This window comes from Aplysia californica, unplaced genomic scaffold, assembly GCF_000002075.1.
Source record: "Aplysia californica isolate F4 #8 unplaced genomic scaffold, AplCal3.0 scaffold00489, whole genome shotgun sequence".
In the NCBI taxonomy this organism is placed as follows: Eukaryota; Metazoa; Mollusca; class Gastropoda; order Aplysiida; family Aplysiidae; genus Aplysia; species Aplysia californica.
The window spans coordinates 544,451-565,137 of NW_004797759.1; the positions used below are offsets into that span (position 1 = coordinate 544,451).

The following is a 20,687-nucleotide window of genomic DNA, read 5'->3' on the forward strand; positions in this document are numbered from 1 at the left end:
ATCATTACCTTTGAGTGTTTTTGCTCCAATAAATATGTCTTTTTTTTGTTCCACATACATGTTCTTCCTCCAATTTAAGTTGAATTGTTTTGTCTGATTTTGCCCCTCTTTCAGGTGGGATCTCATGTTGTGGAGCTGTGGACAGCCAGCATTCCTTATGTCACCAAGGGCTGGACCAAGGCTGATATCCTCATTGGTCATCACCATGCCAACATTGTTGTATTTATTGAAGGCACAAAAGATTTTGCAAGCAAGGGTTCTGTAGCCATTGATGACATCACATTCGTCAACTGTGCTAGCCCGGCCGCCTCTTCCAGCCCTTGTGGAGCCAACCAGGTCAAATGCCAAAACGGCGTGTGCATTGATGAAATCTATATGTGTGATTTGTCTGACGACTGTGGTGATGGCACTGACGAGTCTCCTGCCAATTGCTCCTCCTCTACTCAGTGCACCTTTGAATCTGGCTTTTGTGGCTGGATGCAAGACACTAAGGATCAACTCGACTGGACGCGCAACAAAGGGAAAACACCGTCATTTGCCACGGGCCCATCTATCGATCATACCACGGGACTAGACACGGGCTATTATATTTACGTTGAGACATCCAGTCCAGCTATAACAGGCCAGAAGGCACGGCTGTTGAGTCCAGTCATTGATGCAGCTCAGACCTCTGATGGTTGCCATCTAACCTTCTATTACCACATGCTAGGCGCTACTATAAAACCCTTGAATATCTACACAGCCACAGAGGATGGTGGTTATCCCAATTTAATTTTTACCAGACAAAGTTCAAGTCAAGACTTCTGGGATCGGGAGATTCTCTCCCTCAGCAGCAGCAAACCTTTCCGAGTGATTCTGGAAGGCGTTGCTGGGTCTTTTGAAGGCGACATGGCCATTGATGATGTATCACTGTCTTCTGGCTGTAAAATGCTCTCTTCTGGTTCTACTCTTCCCACACCAGGCTATGCTGTTAGCACTATAAGCACCTTGGCTCCCTGCGCCAGTGGTAGTTTCCGTTGTAACAGTGGAGAATGCATCTCTCCGGCTTTTGTCTGCGATTCCAAGAAAAACTGCGCTGATAATTCAGATGAACTGATCTGCGGCAATTGCACGTTTGAAGCAGGTCTATGTGGCTGGAAGTACGCAAGCTCAGGTCCATACAGATGGTCCATGAGCTACCTTCAGATGATGGGAGTAGCTGGGCCAAGGACTGACGTCAATGTGCAGACATCCAAAGGACATTACATTTATGTTCGGCCAGATTATGGTCTTTTGTCGTCACCAGCTGTGATCCGCTCGCCTCCCCTTGGGCCCATTGGTAGTACATGCACATTGAAGTTCAAGTACCATATTGGACAACGTGCTGGTAGGCTCAATGTCTCTGTTGGAATAGGAGGTAACATGGTGCTAGTGTGGACCAGGCCCAGCTCCGCAATAAGCTGGAGTTCTGTCTCTGCTTACATTGGACGCTTTGCTGGCCCCATGCCTGAAGGGGCCCAGGTTGAAATTTCCTTTGAAGCCGATCAGACTAGGACTGCAAGCAATCAAGATTACGCTGCCATTGATGACATTGTTTTTGAGTACTGTAGAGCTGCAGAACGCCCACCCAGTTTGGCTTGCAGTTTTGACTCAAACACTTGCAACTGGAAACAAAAAAATGGGGATGTTTTTGATTGGACAAGACAAACGGGCTCGAGCTTTATATTTGGCACAGGTCCAAAAAGTGGACATGGAGGCAGGGGGTATTACATGTATGTGGTAGACGATATGTCCCGCAAGGCAAATGACACAGCAGATCTTGTAAGCCTTCAAGCCCCTGCTACTGATCCCTCTGGCTTCTGCTTCTCGTTCTGGGCATATATGCATGGATATGATATTGGTACCTTACAGTTGAAGGCTACTTATGATTATGGTACTGATGATGTTTTGTGGTCACATACAGGGACTGTTGGTGACCGGTGGTTTCAGCAAAACGTCTTCGTCAACATGACCAAAGGGTACAAATTACTTTTCAGAGCCACTGTAGCAGGCTCTTTTGGTGGTGGTGGTATTGCCATTGATGACATTGCAACTACTCGTGGAAAATGTCCATCGCTGCGAGAGTGCACCTTTGACTTCGGCTTCTGTGACTTGGTGCAAGAGACTAACGATGACTTTGACTGGTCTCTTGGAAGTAGGTTAACCGCATCATCTGGTACAGGCCCAAGCACCGACCACACCTTTGGCTCAAGTTCTGGACAGTACGCCTATATTGATGTGTCTGGAAAAACCCAAAATCAAACTGCTGTCTTAAAGACAAAAACATATCATCTCTACTCTGCCTGCTTGACTTTCTGGTATCATATGTATGGCTCAGATATTGGAGCTCTGAGGGTGTACAAAAAGTTGGGCAACTATTCACGGTCTCAAATCTGGCATCTGGAAGGGGATCAAGGAAACACATGGAACAGAGCCACTGTAAAAGTATATGGCAGAAGTTCACCCTTGGAGTTTCAATTTGAAGGTGTAGTTGGAAAGTCTTATAAGGGAAACATCGGAATTGACGATATATCTGTTGAGTATGGCTCTTGTCCAAGTCCTGCTAATTGTAATTTTGATAATGGCTTTTGTGGCTTTGTTAATGTGCAGGGCAGCGACAAGTTTGACTGGGAGCTGAACAGAGGTCCCACAGGCTCTCTCCAGACAGGTCCGCAAGTTGATCACACGAGAGGGACGTCCTTGGGTACCTACACATTCATTGAGACTTCGCGAAGCTTGAGACTTGGAGACAATGCTATTTTAAAGAGTGATCCTGTACAGTTCTCCGGCTCCACAAGCTGCTTGGAGTTCTGGTACAACATGTATGGAGCTGGAATTGGTAACCTGACTGTGTACACAAGGTCATCCTCTAGCAATGTGACTAATAAAAAATGGGACTTGGGTGGGGATCAAGGAAATTCTTGGAAAATAGCCAGGGTGGCACTTACAGAGTCTAGTCCGTTTGAGATTATGTTTGAGGCTACCTATGGTGGGAACTACACAGGAGATATTGCTATAGATGATGTGAGGACTTTTGGCTATCGCTGTCCAACGGTGTACACCCCAAGACCTACAACACCACAAAGTACATTAGCAAGTTATCCTCCAACATCTTTGAACTGCGACTTTGAGGAAGGATTTTGTTTGTGGAAACAAAGCAAGACGGATGACATAGATTGGTATACTAGAAGTGGTCAATTCACTCAGCTTTCTGGGCCACCTTCTGATCACACACATGAGGATGCCAGTGGTCACTACATATATGTGAGGGGGACTGGTCAAGGAACAAATATAGCCATGCTAGAGAGCCCGACTGTTGCAATTTCTAGTGGAGGAATTTGCTTTAAGTTCTGGTACTTCATGTATGGAACAACAGTGGATGGACTCAGCATCTACGCCAAGTCATCATACGGCATAAGAGAACTGCTCTGGACTCGGTTTGGCACTCGAGGCCCAGAATGGAAGTTTGCTCAAGTACATGTCCAGGATATGAATGGGGATACACATGTCGTCATCCAAGGTTCTGGTGGCTCAAGCTTTACAAGCATAATCGCTGTGGACGATGTCAGCATGAATCAAGGGGACTGTCCGCATCAACCTGGTTGTGACTTTGAAGACGGTCTTTGTAACTTTCATCAGTTGGCAGGAGATGACTTTGACTGGACCCTCAAAACATCTAGGACTTTAAGCGTTAACACAGGGCCCCAGACAGATCACTCTTTCTTGACAAGAGAAGGCCACTACATTTATACCGAGGCATCCTCCCGAACCCCTGGTCAGTCAGCAAAGATTGAGACACCTTTGCTTGATCCTACCACAGCCTCTTGCCTGGTCTTTTGGTATTCTATGAATGGTGCAGGGATGGGTACTCTAAATCTCTTGCAGTATGAAGATGGCACCTTGGAACAATCTGCCCAAGAAATCTGGTCTCAATCTGGTCCTCAAGGCACTCGATGGCATCAAGCCACAGTCACGGTGTCGGACAGTCTGCACTTCCGCATCATCTTTGAAGGAATTATGGGTAGCAATTATACTGGTGACATTGCACTTGATGACATCATCTTAATGCCAGGGATGTGCCCAGGTCTGGGAACTTGTGACTTTGAAGGGGAATTGTGCACCTGGACCAACAGCGAGGATGATGATGACCTTGACTGGATCAGACGAAGGAGTTTCTCCACCTATATGACCTATGGTCCAAATTTGGACCACACTCAGAATACCATCTACGGGGGCTCCATGGTGATGTCAAGGATCTCAAACTTTGCGCAAGGCTCAACAGCACGCTTGACATCTCCTACTCTGAGTGCACACACTGACTACTGCCTCAACTTTTGGTTTTACACAAGCGGCCAAGGCCAGGGCTCTCTAAATGTCACAGTGGTGCCTATGTCACAGCTGGCTGCCAATAGCACTCTGCTGAGCATCCCGGACACCAGTACCAGAATGTGGAAGGTGCAACGTGTGACACTGAAGGCTCTAGATGAGGAGTTTACTGTCGTCTTGCTGGGAATTATTGGCAATTCTAGGTCTCGTTTTATTGCTCTTGATGATATTAGCATACAAAATGGAACCTGTGAGTCTCTGCCAATGCCAGCGCAAACTAAAAATGCCTTCCACTGCAGCAAAGACAACAAGTATTTGACTCTCTCCCAAGTCTGTGACTTTGTCTATGATTGCTCTGATGGTGAGGAAGAGAAAGATTGTGGCTATGATTGCAGTTTTGATAGCTCTGAGTGCAAATGGAAAAATGCGAGATTCAGATACAGCCAAAAATGGGAAATAATCAGTGGACTAAATTCTTCAAGAGGCCCAGACTTTGACCACACTCTGGGATCAGCAAATGGCAACTACTTGTCTTCTTCATCGTCTGGTTCTAGTTTCCAAGAAATCAGTTACAACAGTCCTTTGCTGCGGAGATCTGCTCCAACTTGTGAGCTTGTGTTCTACCTCTATGCAGAAAGTACAAATCCCGGACATTTTAGGGTCAAGAGAAAGGAGGGAGTACAGACAGTGACACTTTGGACAACTGAAGCTTCCCTTGGAAATAGCTGGCTGCAACAAGTGATACCACTGGGTAGCTCTAGTGCAACCTTTTCTGTGATCTTTTCTGAAAGTACTAATTATGGCTATAACTCTTTCTCTGTAGATGACATAAAGTTCAGAAACTGTGGCTATCCTCAACCTGGTGACAGCTGTAAGGGACTCAACACGTTCAAGTGTAAGAATGGAGCTTGCATCAACCCGAGCCTGAAGTGTAATTTTATTAACGATTGTGGAGATGGCAGTGATGAGAATTCAACAACGTGTGCCTCTTTCCATAGGTGTAATTTTGAAGTCGATTTCTGCAATTGGACTCAAGAGGCCTATGCAGATAATTTGGACTGGTCTCGGAAAAGCCAGGATACTTCCAAATATCACGTTTTTTCAACATTTCAAGACCATACAATTTCTGAGCCCTCCGGCCATTATCTCAGTCTCCAGGACTCTCAACAGTTTGCTGGGGACAAAGCCTGGCTACTGAGTCCTATTTTGGACCAAACTTCACCTGGCTGTTACATGATTGTCCATATACACATGTCTGATGAAGATGTAGGAAATTTCAACATCTACACTCGCACGGCTGTGGGGGGATTCCTGTCTAAAGTGTTTAGTGTCCCGAGTCCTCCTGGTAATTTCTGGAAGTCTTACAGGATTCCTCTTAGCAGCACCACTCTCTTCCAGGTTGTTCTAGAAGCAGTATTAGGCTATTCGAGCACTGGCATCTATGGTGCCACTGACGCCATAGGCTTAGATGATATCATCTTTTCTTCAGGCTGCAAGCTTTCCATGACACAGCAGCTACCAACACTGATTATACCCTCCTCTACGGCTGCTACTATTCCTAATCCATGTGGTGATGACAGGCAGTGGCAGTGTGCTGACAAGAGCAAGTGCATCCGATTGTCTCAGAAATGTGACTTCAGCTATGACTGTCAGGATCACTCCGATGAACAGAACTGCGGAGCTTGTGATTTTGAAACCTCACAGTGTGGCTGGAGGGACATGAGCAGTGGTGAATACATCTTCAGCCGAGTCAATTCCTCTTCAACAGATGTGATGATCAAGCCAAGTCATGACCACACGGTAGGTCAAGGTGGAACTGGCTGGTTCCTCCTGGTTCGAGACACTGGGCTTGGCTATGCCAGCTACTCAATTTTGGAGTCTCCCATATATGGGGCCACAGAAGCCGGATGTGAAATTCAGTTTTATTACATGATGGAATATACAGCTGGCCGTCTCAGGGTGTACCTGTATCCAAAAGATACCAATGACTACAGGTCTGTCCAAGGAGCTATCCTCCTCAGCTCTCCATATGCATTCTCTACTTGGAATAAGAGGACTATTGGTATAGGGTCGAGAGCTCCCGGATTTAAGATAATCTTCAGATATGAGTATAAGAGTGCTCCCACTTCCTATAGCCTTGCCATTGATGACATATCTTTCAGCAAGTCTTGCTTCAAAACCCAAAGCACTGGAAGCTGTGGAAGTGGCCAGTTTGAATGTAGCGGTTCTTCTGAGTGCAAACCATCAGGTGTTAAATGTGATCTCGCGAAAGATTGTGCCAATGGCTTTGATGAACAAAAGTGCAATTCATACACTCTTTGTGATTTTGAAAGGGGCACATGTGGCTTTGTAATTTCCAGAACATTGCAACTGAACTGGGGCTTGATAAAAGGCCAGTACCAAACAGGAGCAGTTGGCCATCTGGCACGAGATCATACATATGGTAATCAGACTGGAGGCTTCATGTATATAAACACTCGTTTTGATTCTGGAGTCAATGACACAGCTAGACTAAAGAGCAGGATATTTTTCCCTCATCCAAATGGAAAATGTGAAATGCGTTTTTTCTATTATGCCCAAAGTAATGTAACCACTAGACTAAATGTTTATACCGAGACCCAGGAAGGAGGAGCGTTGTCTCTAAAGTGGTCTTTACCTGCACAGACAGGTGATGAATGGAAGAAAGCAGTGGTCACTCTGGATGACTCCAGCCTTTTCCGTGTGGTAATTGATGGGACTCCAGGCTCAGTGAGCTCCAACATTGGCTTAGATGATTTTTCTTTCACTCCTGAATGTCTTCCTGCCACTCGTGTCTACTCATTACCTGATGCTAGGCCTCGAGTGTCCTCCACGGGTTCCTGTACTCATGCTTCAGGCCCAGGTTTTCTCTGTGATGGCAAGTGTATGCCACTTAAGGCAATGTGTGATTTCCACCAGGACTGCACTGATGGCACAGATGAGAAAGACTGCCCTTCTTCTTGTGACTTTGAGAGTGGTATGTGTGGCTGGCGAACCCAGGCTACCAGAAGCTCCTACTCCTGGGTCAGAACACCAGGCAATACCTTCAACTATAATGACCATAAGCCGGGCACAGCAAATGGCCACATCTTGTATCCCAAAGCCAACACATCATTGTACTCTGCTTATACTGCTCTTGAGTCTCCCATCTTCAGCACGCAAAACCGTCTTTGTTCTTTCTCATTCTGGTATCGAGCTGAGAGAAGGCCATCTATGTTTAGTGTAGGGCTTAGACAGAGAGGTTTCGATACTTTCTTGTGGCCCCTTACTTTGGATTCTCGAGTTTCTGGTTTGACAAACTGGACTAAAGCCTCTGTAAAGATCCCATCTTGTGCAGCTGACAGTCAGATTATATTCAACCTGAAAAGTTACCGTCACACTGGCGTTCCTGATATATTTCTTGATGATTTTGCTTTTGAGCACTGTGAGCGTCCAGCCATAAGACAGTGTAAGGTTGGAGAATTTACTTGTACTGATGGTTCTTGTATTCCAGAGGACCAAAAATGTGACCTCAGCCGGGATTGTTGCGATGGCTCTGATGAAGCGGATGGTGTCTGCTATCCGTTTTCTTATTCGACATTTGAAAATGGTCTCGGTGACTGGAAAACCAAAATTAGCACTGGTGTAGAGTGGTCAATAAGACAACCGCTTATTTCAAGTATATCATACTCTTACCCTAGTTCGAGCAGGGCAACGCATGACCACACAACTATGTCTCAGTTTGGCCATTACCTGTCCTCAGGTAGCATATACTCATCATATCTTTATAATTCAACGTCTTCTATTTCCCGTAGTATGCCTGCAATAGATCAAGTGTGTGAGGTCCGTTTCTGGTATTTGACAGCTGGCATGGACTCTGGAAAGCTTTCTATTTACACAGAGACTAGCAGTGGTCTGAAAAAATACCGCAAGATAATCAATGCCGAGGTGACAGGACAGTGGAAAAAAGAGAAATTCTCTTACACTCTCAATGATGTGCATCAGCTTGTCTTTGAATCTGTCAATGGAAAAGGTGCATCAAGCTCAATGAATGTTGATGACATTATCTTCAGTCCCTTCTGTAATCTGCCAGCCTCACCACCGCCTACAGGATCACCTACCACAGCCAAACCACAGATCACCTCTCCCAAACCCGCATGCCCCGGGGGAAATTTCCGCTGTGTTACAAGTGGCACCTGCATCAATCAGAAGAACGTCTGCAACTTCCACAAAGACTGCAGCGATGGCAGTGACGAAGCTGTGTGCCACGATCTGAAGGTGTGCTCATTTGACTCGAACCTTTGCTCCTGGATGGAGATGCAAGTAGACAACCTGGACTGGCAGCAGGGCCAGCCCTCTTCAATCCCGGAAAGCAAAGGACCCCGTAGAGATAGCGCTGGCACCAGTGGTGGCTACGTCTACCTCAATGATAAGAACAATGGCAACACAGCCGGCCAGGTTGCTAGCTTGACCAGTGGACAGTTCAAACTGGCGGCAGCTGAATGTGTTCTCAGTTTCCGTTACTTTATGTCAGGCTCTGGAGCAGGTCGTCTCAACCTCAACATCAACTCTGCAGGCTTAACAACTACTCTCTGGACTCAAACAAAGAGTGCTGGTCAGTGGACCCACGTTAATGTCGGAATTGGCAGGCGCACGTCACCATTCACCCTCAGTTTTAACAGAGCCCAGTCATCCAGCTTCTCAGGACAGATGGCGCTGGACAGTTTGGAATTCAAAGGTTGCGGACTGCCCCAATCCTCCGGTGCGTGCTCAAATGATAAGTTCAAGTGCACCAGTTCTGGAGCGTGCGTGAGCAAAATGTTGACTTGCAATCTCCAAGACGACTGCGGTGACAAATCAGACGAGACTGATGCCAGTCTCCATTGTGACAAATACACTTCCCTCACGTTTGAGACGTCAATGGGGGGTTTGCAGCAGGTGACTTCTGAGCAGCTGGACTGGCAAAGATGGGACTCCAGCCAGCCTCTGATCCCTGGTCTGTCTGGCATTGACCACAGCACCAGTCTGTCTTCCGGACACTACCTCTTTGTGAAAGGTCAACCCAACACGGGAACTGGGGACAGTGCCTGGCTCGTAACTGATGTTTTTGGCGCTACAACACCTGCCAAGTGTGAGGTAAAGAGAAAGGAGAGAGAGAGAGAGAGAGAGAGAGGGAGAGAGAGAGAGAGAGAGAGAGAGAGAGAGAGAGAGAGAGAGAGAGAGAGACAGAGAGAGAGAGAGAGAGAGAGAGAGAGAGACAGAGAGACAGAGAGAGAGAGAGAGAGAGAGAGAGAGAGAGAGAAAGAGAGAGAGAGAGAGAGAGAGAACAAACTGTTTTCTTGCTGTGGTATCTGGTGCCACTATTATTTAATTCCCACTCTTCATCACTACTTGTCCTCTGTCTTTTCAATTTTTGCTTTGAGTCCCCTCCTCCTTTCAGTCTTATTCTGTTCCTGGAAAGTTGTTCCCATAACTTTGCTTTCCCAATGTAGCTGACAAACTCTTCTCAGTTTTTTTTTGCTTAATATACCAACACATGTGAAATCTATTGTGTTGCAAGTGCCATAAAACTCTCACTAAAGCTAAAAACGTGTGTACAGATTTGCAAACTTAAATTTGTTAGTTGTTTGTACTTTCTCCTATTTAGATAGCTGATCAAGTGATCAGCTTATTTTCTTCCTATCTGTGTTATGTCTGTCTTATTCTGTTACTGGAAAAAAATAGCGTTTATAGTGGTGAGTTGTTGTAAAGTGCATCTCAAAAAAGCAAAAGAAGTACTTTTGGCATAGTTTAGAGAAATATCTATAATTCAATTTCTTTTACTAGTCTAATAAAAACATTGTTGTTCCAAAATGACACTGACAATGACAATGACAATGACAATCTTTATTCAACTCGCAGGGAGAAATTTGTCTTGGTCGTTAACAATGGCAGTAGGCGTTACAAAAGTTACACTTATAGGTGCACTCACGCAAACGCACAAGACAGGACATTAGGCCGAGTAAATACAATATGTCTCACGTGCTATGACACCCTCTCTCTCTCTCTCTCTCTCTCTCTCTCTCTCTCTCTCTCTCTCTCTCTCTCTCTCTCTCTCTCTCTCTCTCTCTCTCTCTCTTTTTTGTGCATATTTCCATCAGTCCCTGATCTTGTTCTTGTACGACCCACAGGTGAGTTTCTTTGCCCTGATTCCCTCGTCAAAGCAAAGCATCAAGGTTGGACTGAGGACTCACAGCAATGGAGGCCCAGACTTGCACCTGCACCTCACTACCTCAGTGGCAGGTACCTACTGGCAGCTGATGATGACCTCTGTCATTTCAAATAGCCCATTCCAGCTCATCTTCCAGGGGACCCCCGGTGACCCTGACGGTGCTTTGGCTATTGATGACGTCGTCTTTGGACCAGGATGCATGTACGTCCTCTCTTTGCATTTAGTTTTCTAACATAATGCTGTCTGTGAACACAAGCCTGTGTTCAATTGCACTTAGTTTTCTCTGACTGTATAATAAGCTGTGTCTATAAACACAAGCTTGGGGGCTCTCGTTGCCTAGAGGTTAAGGTGTTCGACACTCATTCCATAGGTCCCGGGTTTGAACCGGGATAGCGACGGGAAATTTTTCTTCTCGAAATTGTCTCCTTTTACCTCCTTTCCTGCTCTCTGGTCATGATCTGTCGTCTGTTTTCGTCTTACTTTCTGCCCCTACCCCCCTCACTTCCTTTGTCTTCTCCACTGGGCTCCTGAATCTTTCTGCAGTCTTTCTACTGCTACTCCTTGGCTCCTTCTTACTGCTGTCTTTTAGCCACATCCCTGATCTTCTGGTAGGAAAGGTCTATACCTTGCCTTCTCGGACAAGGGCGAAAAATCTTGGTGGGCCCTTGTCCAAGTTGCGCACCTTAAAGATCCCTTGGTGGTCCAAAATTGATAAGAGTAGGCTTCAGCCACCACCCAGGCAAAATTTGAAATTTCCAACAAACTGAAAATGTTTATTAATGTGTCCTGCCCACTCAAATGACCTTAGGCAGTTGTGAGGGACATTTTAATACGTACCAAGCCCTCCCCCCCCCCCCCCCCCACCCGCAAGCATGTATACAGTCTTGATGCCTACTTTTTCTCTGTAGTATGTTCCTGTGTGTCTGGAATCATGAACGAACTTACTTTGCATTTTGTTTTCTCTTCATAATGGAGAGGAAAACAAATACTGAAGTGCTCCTAATGGCAGGTTGTGAAAGATTTGTAATCGGAACCATCAGAAAAAGCACAATTGAGATTCTTTGTAGTCTTTATCAAGATATTTGAAAAATTCTGTCAGAAAAAGCTTGACATGATGTGAAACTCAAAATTTTGACGTCAAATTTCTCAAAGCTAGGTAGGCCTACTGAGCAGACGTAGAACTTTGTAGTTCTGAGGAAGCAAAACTAAGCGAAATAGCTACTTAGATAATCAACATTACGTCAGAGAGGTTTTAAAACATTGACGATCAGTCACCATGAGAAAGTAAAAGATCTGTGATTCTAGCCAAATGCAATAATGATTGTGCTGACTTGACAGAAACCAAAACTGAATTGGTTTTTCAGACTCGAGAAAAGTCTACCCCTTCCATCGTGGCCGGTGACAAAAGCAGCTTGTGTGACTGGCCAGTTTGCCTGCACAACTGATAACAAGTGTATCTCTTTTTCTAAGAAGTGCGATGCCGTTGCAGACTGCTCTGATTCAGCTGATGAAAAAGGATGCAGTGCGTACAAACAACTTTTTTTTTTCGTTATGTTCTTTTGTTTTCTTATTTTTGAAGCTCAATGCTCCCTTTACTAAGATATTTTTTGTTATTTCGTTTTCTTTCTTTATGATAAAATGATATGGTGATTAGAGGCTAACTCTTGTCGGAGATGTAATCATGTTTTTACCTTCTGTCTGGAGCTTTTTTGGTCAATTTTGCTTTTCCCTATCACTAAATCACGATTATCTGATTGATGTTGCTTCTCTTTAAGCTAGACAAACATTTAAAGTGTGGTGCTGGAGATATTTTAGTCCATTTTTTTTGTTGCTTTTCACTATCTGTAAATCACAATTGTCTCATTAATATGTTGCTTCTCTTTAATCTGGACTGACATTTAAAACGTGTGTGCTGGAACAATCCTTTTCAAAATTCCTTTAGATCTACACTTACGTGTGACTATATCATTTAATCTGTTTGCCAAGTTTGCTAGCTTTTGTAATTTCAGGCTTAGCAGTGCAGCCTAAAGAGAAAACTTAAACTGTAAAAGAATTTTGCCTATCTCATGTAGTACCTTAACAAAAGAGTCGGAGAGTTACATGTATATCATAATACAATATCTTACTCCTCCTCTTCTTCTTCTTAAAAGTTAACAGAATCAAAAAAGTTTATGAAGCCCACATCACATTATCTTTATGTTCTGTTTTCTCCAATCATGTCTAGCAAACTATACCTCTGATTTTATCAAAAGGTGAGTAAAGTTGAAATACCAAAAAGGAGTGAAGACATTTCTGGTGTTTATTTCTCTCTTCAGACTGCACCAATTATTGCTCCAATGGTGGCCAATGTCTTCAAGACTCGAATCAAATCAGAAAATGCCGGTGAGTTAAGAAACACTTTGTTCTTTCTGCCCAGGGTGTTTACGGCCTTCTTGAAGCATTTATTGTTGTTATACTGTTACAAATCAATTACAACTTGTTGATTAAACATTATTTGAGAACCATATGCCCCTTTCAAAGTGTGAAAGCTTCCGCCTGCAAAATTAGAAAAATAATGCAGGGACTAGTAAAGCTACTCCACACATACAAAGTGTCCTTATACTTATAGTTTACAAATCTTTTCTTGGAATAGAGGAGAGTGTAATCTGTTCTTTTTGCCTCTGACCTGAATAAATAAATGGGGTTCCAGATTTGGACTGTACACTGTACAATAACATGCCCACATAACAGTATCTAGTTTGTTTGCTGGGCTTTTATGTCACTCGGAGACTCATTCTAGTAAGGTTGCACTCTTAACTCTTTATATCCGGCAAGCCGCTCCCAGCGGCTCGGGGTCAGAACTGCTGTGCTGGTGAGCTGCAGACAGCGGCTTGGGCTCATTCTTTTACGATGACTTCGACATCAGCTTATTTTTTGGAAGCAATTGCCGGAAACAGGTTTCTTTTACCGGAAGTTCATTCATTAGATGAAGTACTTTCATAATAGGTTTGCTAGTTTCGATTTAATGACCCATTTAGTGACGTTTTCGTCATTTTAAAATTTAGTACCCCAAAAATGCCCCGGCATAGTGGGTTTACCCCCCTCGGAGATAAAGAGGTAAAGAACTCTCTCCCTGCTAAGTGGAATTATAGAGGACGATATATAAATACAGCATACCAACTCCACATTAGGCTATATATATATATATGTTGACCTGGATTTAAATCTTGACCCCCAATGTGTACCATGTCCCACTGATCATAGTTGTCCAAGATTATGAAACCTTAACTTCTCTGTATTTTTTTTCTATTAAAGTATTGGGAGGTGTTAGCGGTATCCTGATTTGTCGTAAGTTCAGAAAACGTCAGGATTTTTGTTCACGGAAATACAGAATTTAAATGTTTTGTGTCAAGTTTTCAGATGGGATGATATTACAGTGCTTTGTTCAGTTGAGAAATTCTTTAAGCTTATTTACTCTCGGAATAAAATGTTGTTTATTATAACTCTAGAAATGAAAGCATTCTCATGTTATTTTGGGTTTTTTTCTTTAGGGAATTTGAGAAAAAACACAAAGTTTAGATCACAGCTGTTGTACTGGATGTCTGATGCTTATTTGTTGGCACTGGTAGTCTAGTGGTTTGACTACCGGACTCGTAATCATGAGGTTGCAGGTTCGGGGAGTTTGAGCCGCGGGCCCACTGTTCTGTCCTAGGGAAAGGCACTTTACACAAATTTTCCTCACTTTGCCTAGGTGGGAATGGGTACCAGACAATAGACAAGGAAAGATCTTGTCAGTATGTTAGTGTTTTAGCGCCTATAAATGGCAACTTGCATTGTATGCTTCCCAGGAAGTTGAGATTGTTTCAGAATGCTACTATTATAGGTCTTGGGTAATGATATAGATTGTAAAGCTCTTCATAGAGCTTGCTGTTAAGGAGGAATTTGTGCTATACAAATGCTATCTATCTATTATTATATGTGAGGCATTGTGGTGAGATCAGACGCTCGTCAAAATAATGAAATCAAAGAAATTGGCATTTTTCTGACTTTTGGGCAATTTTTCCTAATTTTCTTTTTTTGGGGGGGGGGGGGGGGGGCTCAACATCTTTTATATCTATTTAAAAATACATTTCAATGTCGAAAAACATTGATTAAAGGCACCAAAAATGTAAATTTTCAGTTTCCATGGACTTTCAGGCTATGGAAATTTCCAAGCATTGCCGGGCATTTTCTCGATAATTTTACTTCTGAAGCCAGGAAACCTTGACCTCTTTCAATCGCAAATATATCGACTTCTACTCCTCATTAATGGATTTTTTTTTACACCAAGAGCAAGACAAATGGACAGGCTTTATGATGATACCAATAACTCCTTATGACCAAAAATTGACGAGCGCCTGATTCCACCACGTCGTGACACATATTTTCCTCACTTCGCCTAAGTACGAATGGGTACCAGACTATAGTCAAGGAAAGATCCTGTCAGTATGTTAGTGTTTTAGCCTACAAATGCTATCTATTATTATTACTTTCTCATCTATCATCTAGCTGTGTTGGAGGCTTTGGTGGGCCCAGATGTAAAGTTCCTGCAAAATCGTCCACACCAACTCCTCGTCCAGTAACACCTACACCAGCACCAAGAACTAACGCCCCAAGCTCTACTCCTGCGCCTGGTCCCAAGTTCAGTAGCGAAAACCCACCTCCAGTTAGTTCTACACCTACTCCTGTCTCTAGGCGCTCTGGCCAGGCTCTCACTGGTGGTGGAAATGGTAGGTGTTGACAATGTTTTGCTCATTACAATGGGGGAAAAGTGGCATATGTGGCCTAGTGGTTAGGCTGCTAGACACGTAATGGTGAGATTGCAGGTTTGAGGGTTCAAGCTTCTGCTAGGTCCAACGTTGTATCCTTGGGAAAGGCACTTAACAGAAATTTCCCTCTTAGCTTGGAGCTTTCGGAAATAGACGTTTTTGTCTTACCATTTCCACATTTTTCTCAATGGGGAAAGGTAGGGTAAAGAGATACAATGTAGGCCTATATTAAACAAAAAAGCTGCCAGTGTTGGAGGAAACAGTAGGTGTTGACAATGCTTTGTTTATAACCATGAGGAAAGATGGATATAATTATATAGATACATAATGAACAAAAGAGCTCTTAGTTCGAGCAGAAATGGCAGGTGTTGATTATGCTTTGCTTATAACCACACAAAAGGATAGGGTATAGAGATCCATTATAGAGATAAGCAGGCTCTCAGGAATGCAAGAAATGACAGGTGCTTTGCTTATAACTATGGCAACTGGTTTTAGCAGAGTAGCTCATTCAGTATCGTGCTGGACCGCATTGTAGGTGACCTTTGTTTGAATCTCTCTCTTAATGCTTTCTTGAAGCTGTCCATGCTATTAGCCTCAAGAGTTCCCGTTAACTTTGGAGGCCCTGCCTTTGTTTAGTTTGTCTTACATTTTTGAAAAGTCCTTTACATTCATATCAAAGTATCCCATATTAAGCGTTTTTAAAGACGGTTGATGTTGACAATATTCGTCACAAATTGAAGATGGAATTCAGGAAACCATAAGTATTTGATAACAATGCTGATCTCACTTGCCTTTAAGCAAAAATAACATTTTCTATTTTAACAAAACAGTGTTTGTGGATTATTAGAATACAATAGAACCATAATACTGCTTTCCTACTTTCACCAGTATTGAATCCTGGTTTAGTTTTAGTTTTAATAAGCATTTTACGACACTTGCAACACAATAAGGTCATATAAGTGCCGAATCCTGGTTTGAATGTTCTTACTTTCATGAAAATTTAAAAAGTACCAATTGTAAACAATGTTTTGCTGCCTTTATCTTAGATGACTGGAAGCCTGCAGTTGGTGTGGTCGTCCCTCTGGTTCTTGTAGTCATCGTTTGTGTTTCTGTTTATGTCTACTTACGCAAGACCAACAAAGTGTAAGTATACGAGAAAGGATTTTTAGATTACTTATCGGGGAGAAAAGTGCTCTTCTTAGATAATTGTCATTAAAATGTAAAAAAAAAAGCAAGAGAGGAAATAGGAAGGTGCCATTTGTAATTTGATTGTCTTATACAGGTTGCTATTCTGATAAAACTTAAAATAGATTTGAGGGGGTTAAGAGAGAAATTGCAACAATTTCTATAATTTATTTCATGTTAGAAAATACTAAAAAGGTATTTGATAAGCCCCTGTCCATTGAAACAGGAATGAGAATTTTACATTGCTAGCTGAAAATGAAAATATCCCATTAGTCACAAATATACTTTGAGTACTGAAAATTAAAAAACAAATTTGTTTGTTTGTCAATACCCATTTTAAAATTATCAGGAAATGTTGAGCATATTAAAGTTGAAGAGTAATCGGTTCTGATATGTGTGAAGTGTACCCAAAGTACTCTGGTGTTGTTGGCCGATGTTGCTTTTCAGTCATGGGATTATTTTGACAAATTTTTATCCTAGGTTTATGTATTGTTAGGGGATATGGCAAAAATAAAAATGAGGGAACAAACTATTGACATCTAATGTACATCCACAGTCCGGCCGTCAACTGGACATCCATCAGTGCCAGACTCCCAGGTTCTAGCTTCCGAAGGTTAGGCCGAAGAAATGATCAGAGCGAAGAGGGAGGCCTGAATAACCCGATCTATGACTACGGCAGTGGAGGAGGGGTATGTACTGTACCAGAGTGTTAAGTTGAAGTTATACTGCTTTTTTTTTGCTTTTTTTTTGCCAGTGTCTGAAGTGCTTGTAACTATTCACATGCTTTGTCATAGCTGTATGAAAAAGAAAATCGTTCAATTCTTGAGTAGGGAGATTTATTTTTAAAAAGAAACCCCCAAGTTTTTACTGCATCATTGTATCCCTCACCACCCTGATGGGCTATGACTGGTATGGTCAAAACAGTGCACTTTCCAGATGATCTGATTTGTGTCACTATAGGGATGTAAAACAACTATATTTGTAATTACAGTTGTTATATTTTCCCAAACAAGGCACACTGTCTTTGCAGTAACTCCTATTGCCAGCATATTCACTCTGTCCCCACCCCCTCCCTCCTCTCCCCTCAGTGCCCTAGGGGTTATACTGTGCTGTGATATTTTGTGTATGCTGCTTTCTTTCTCTTACATTCCATCTCAACATATTATCACTATGAACCGGTCTGCTTTTCAATAAACTCTGAGAAATGTCAATTAATTTTATTTCCATGGTTTTGTTTTCAGTACGCCATGCAGGATATAGAGCCTCCATCTTTGGAGGAACAGAAAGAGAGCTACAACGCTGGCACGGTGAGTGCCTTGTGAAGTTTTGTTGTTGTACTTATCTTTAGTTTTTTACTTTTCCGGCCTCTGATTTTTAAATGTTTTTTATTTCTTCATCAGGGCGTCCTATTGACATCAATCTTTTTCTACCGGATTGACCGCTCTAAAGTGATTTTTGCTGGGTTTTTTCATCTCTTCATCAGGACATCTGATTAGCAACAATGTTTTTTTACCTGTTTGACCATTTTAATCCTATAGTCGATTTTTGTGGGGGGGCGGGGGGTTTGTCTCTCCATCAGGGTTTCCTGTCGGATACGACCCTCTTTTACCGGTTTGAGCATTCTAGTGTCAATTTTTTATATTGTTTTATTTCTTCATCAAGGTGTCCTATTGACTATAATCTTTTTCTACCTGTTTGACCATTCTAAAGTTGATTTATACTGACTTTTTTTTGGGTTTTTGTTTTTTCCATCAGGGTGTCCAGTTAAGCAATGCTTCCATGTCTTTGGAGAACCCTATGTACCAAGAACAAGGCAATTCGGATGCTTAGACTGGTTCACCAAGGACAGCATCACTTTGATGTCAACGACCCTTGTTTGATTAGCTTTCCCAGTTGATTTTTCTTGATTGATTTCTTGTAATTGTTATTGAGAGAATTATGTATGATTTAACCGTACCCCTTGTCCCAAATCACTTGAATTTTATTTATTATTGTTATTTAGAGAATTATGTATGATTTAAATGTACCCATTGTCTCAAATTGCTTGAATTTTTTCCCTCTTTCTTTTTAATCCATTTTGTAGTCTAATGAACTTTTGTTTGTTTTATTTTTTTACTGATTGTTAAAACATTTTAAAAATAATACATGATTGAACAATAAACCAATAATAGCATTCCTTTATTGATGTCTTGCTTCTGTTTCTTATTTCCTGTTGTCTAATTCCATTAAAATTTATATTTCTTTAATCTGTCTTACAGAAACACTTTAACTGACAAATGCTTTAGAAAGGTTAAATCTGGGAAGAGCAGTGTTGGCCAACACCTTTTCCACTGGAACTGGAACATTCACTTTAAAGGTATTACATATTAACCCTCTCACTGCTAAGCCTGCTCCGCAGTCCTTGCAAAGAGCCTAAGACTGTCTCAAGACTAGCAGTGAAAGGGTTAATCATTAGGCGACTCTTGACCATTGCAAAAGAGTTCTTGAATTCCATATTTGCCTCAGCTTTTCTGAATGGGGACTGTTTCTGGAAAAATTTTAAATACAAATTAGATGGCAATTTGCTTAAAATACTTTATGCTTTTGCACAAACACATAGGTCCTTCTCATTGAAAGCTTTGGCTCCAGCACTGTAAAATGAAATGTGCAAAATTGTACAAGTTCAATAATGCCTCTTGCAAAACTGTACAGCCAAGATTTTATTTAAGAGAAAGAGGAAGACCTTTGACTTTGACTACAGTACTTTTTCTTCAATTGCTATATAATAATAATAAAATATGAGACAACGAGGTGAAATCGGGCGCTTGTCAAAATAATGAAATCTGAGAAACGGGCATTTTTCTGCTAGTATGGAAATTTTTATCGAATTTTTATCTTTTGGCTTAACTCTTTTATGTCCATATAAAAACACATTTCAATGGGAATTTTACTTATAAACATTGATCAAAACCACAAAATATGTCATTTTTCAGTTTTCAATGACTCTTTAGCTATTGGAGTAACCAAACTTTGGCGGCCATTTTCTCACTAATTTCACCACTGAAACCAAGCGATTTCGTTTCCTTCAATCACAAATATCTGGAGTTTTTTTTCAAGATAAATAGGTATTTATTTCATTGGAAGCAAGGCAAATAAATCAGCTTTCAGGTGATACCAATAACTCCACATGCCCAAATATTGACGAGTGCCTGATTCCAACATGTCATGACACAAATATGAAATGAATTCAGTTTGCCACATTGGTCCGTATGGTCTAAAATAAAATTTGTTTTATTCTGGGCTTTTTTCATCGACCGTCTGTTCGAGTTTCCCTCAGAAAGTTATGCTTGGTCTACCTCTACCTCTTTTGCCGTCTATTTTGCCAGTCGGAGCAAGATGTCTTGAGCTTTTATGCCGGTTGAAATGTCCTCGGAACTGTATTTCTCTCTTCTGTAATTTTTTTAGATTAGTAATCATCTGACGCTGGCTTCTCTCACTCTCAGCATTAGCTCATTTGATTCCTTTCTTTCAATGAAATTCTCAACTGTCGGCTTAAGATCCATAATACCTAGAGGTTAAGGTGTTGGCCTCTCTTTCAAAGGCCACGGGTTCGAATCCGGGTAGTGAATGAAAAAAAATTTCTTCTCCTTTCACCTCAATTCCAGCTCTCTAGAAATGTTCTGTCGTCTGCTTTCGTGTCCTCTTTCTGCCTCCTCCTCTGGGCTCCTGACTCTTTCTGCAGCCTTTCTACTGCTACTCCTTGGCTCCTTCTCACTGCTGTCTTTCTGCCACACCCCTGATCTTCTAGTAGGAAAGATCTACACCTTGCCTTTTCGGACAAGGGTGAAAAATCTCAGAGGACCCGTGTGAAAGTTGCGCACGTTAAAGATTCCTTGGTGGTCTAAAATCGATAAGAGTAGGCTTCGGCCGCCACCCGGGCAAAATTCAAAATTTCCTACCAACTGAAAAAGTTGAATGTGTCCACCGCGCTCGTATGACCTTATGTAGTTGCGAGCGCCGTAAAACACTTACAAAAAATCCCCAAAAACTAACCGGACGCCCCATCCCCCCCCCCCACACACACACCACACAATATATTGTTAATTTCTGAAATTGTCTGGATTTTGCACTTGGCCGGCTTCCATTGGGTCCCAAAAGATCAGGGTTTTATGGGGGGGGGAGGG

General features: G+C 42.3%; 1 protein-coding gene across 1 annotated transcript in view; it reads left to right on the plus strand.

Moving 5' to 3' along the window:
* Positions 1–18,705, plus strand: part of LOC118478317 (MAM and LDL-receptor class A domain-containing protein 2-like) — a 38,705-nt gene extending 20,000 nt beyond the window's left edge. The window contains exons 13-21 of the mRNA XM_035971727.1: positions 115–9,477; positions 10,512–10,753; positions 11,917–12,074; positions 12,868–12,934; positions 15,080–15,300; positions 16,386–16,482; positions 17,081–17,213; positions 17,766–17,831; positions 18,280–18,705. Of these exons, the coding sequence (XP_035827620.1) occupies positions 115–9,477; positions 10,512–10,753; positions 11,917–12,074; positions 12,868–12,934; positions 15,080–15,300; positions 16,386–16,482; positions 17,081–17,213; positions 17,766–17,831; positions 18,280–18,354 (10,422 nt within the window). The 3' untranslated portion in view covers positions 18,355–18,705. The remainder of the gene's footprint in view (positions 1–114; positions 9,478–10,511; positions 10,754–11,916; positions 12,075–12,867; positions 12,935–15,079; positions 15,301–16,385; positions 16,483–17,080; positions 17,214–17,765; positions 17,832–18,279) is intronic.
* The last annotated feature ends 1,982 nt before the right edge of the window (positions 18,706–20,687 follow it).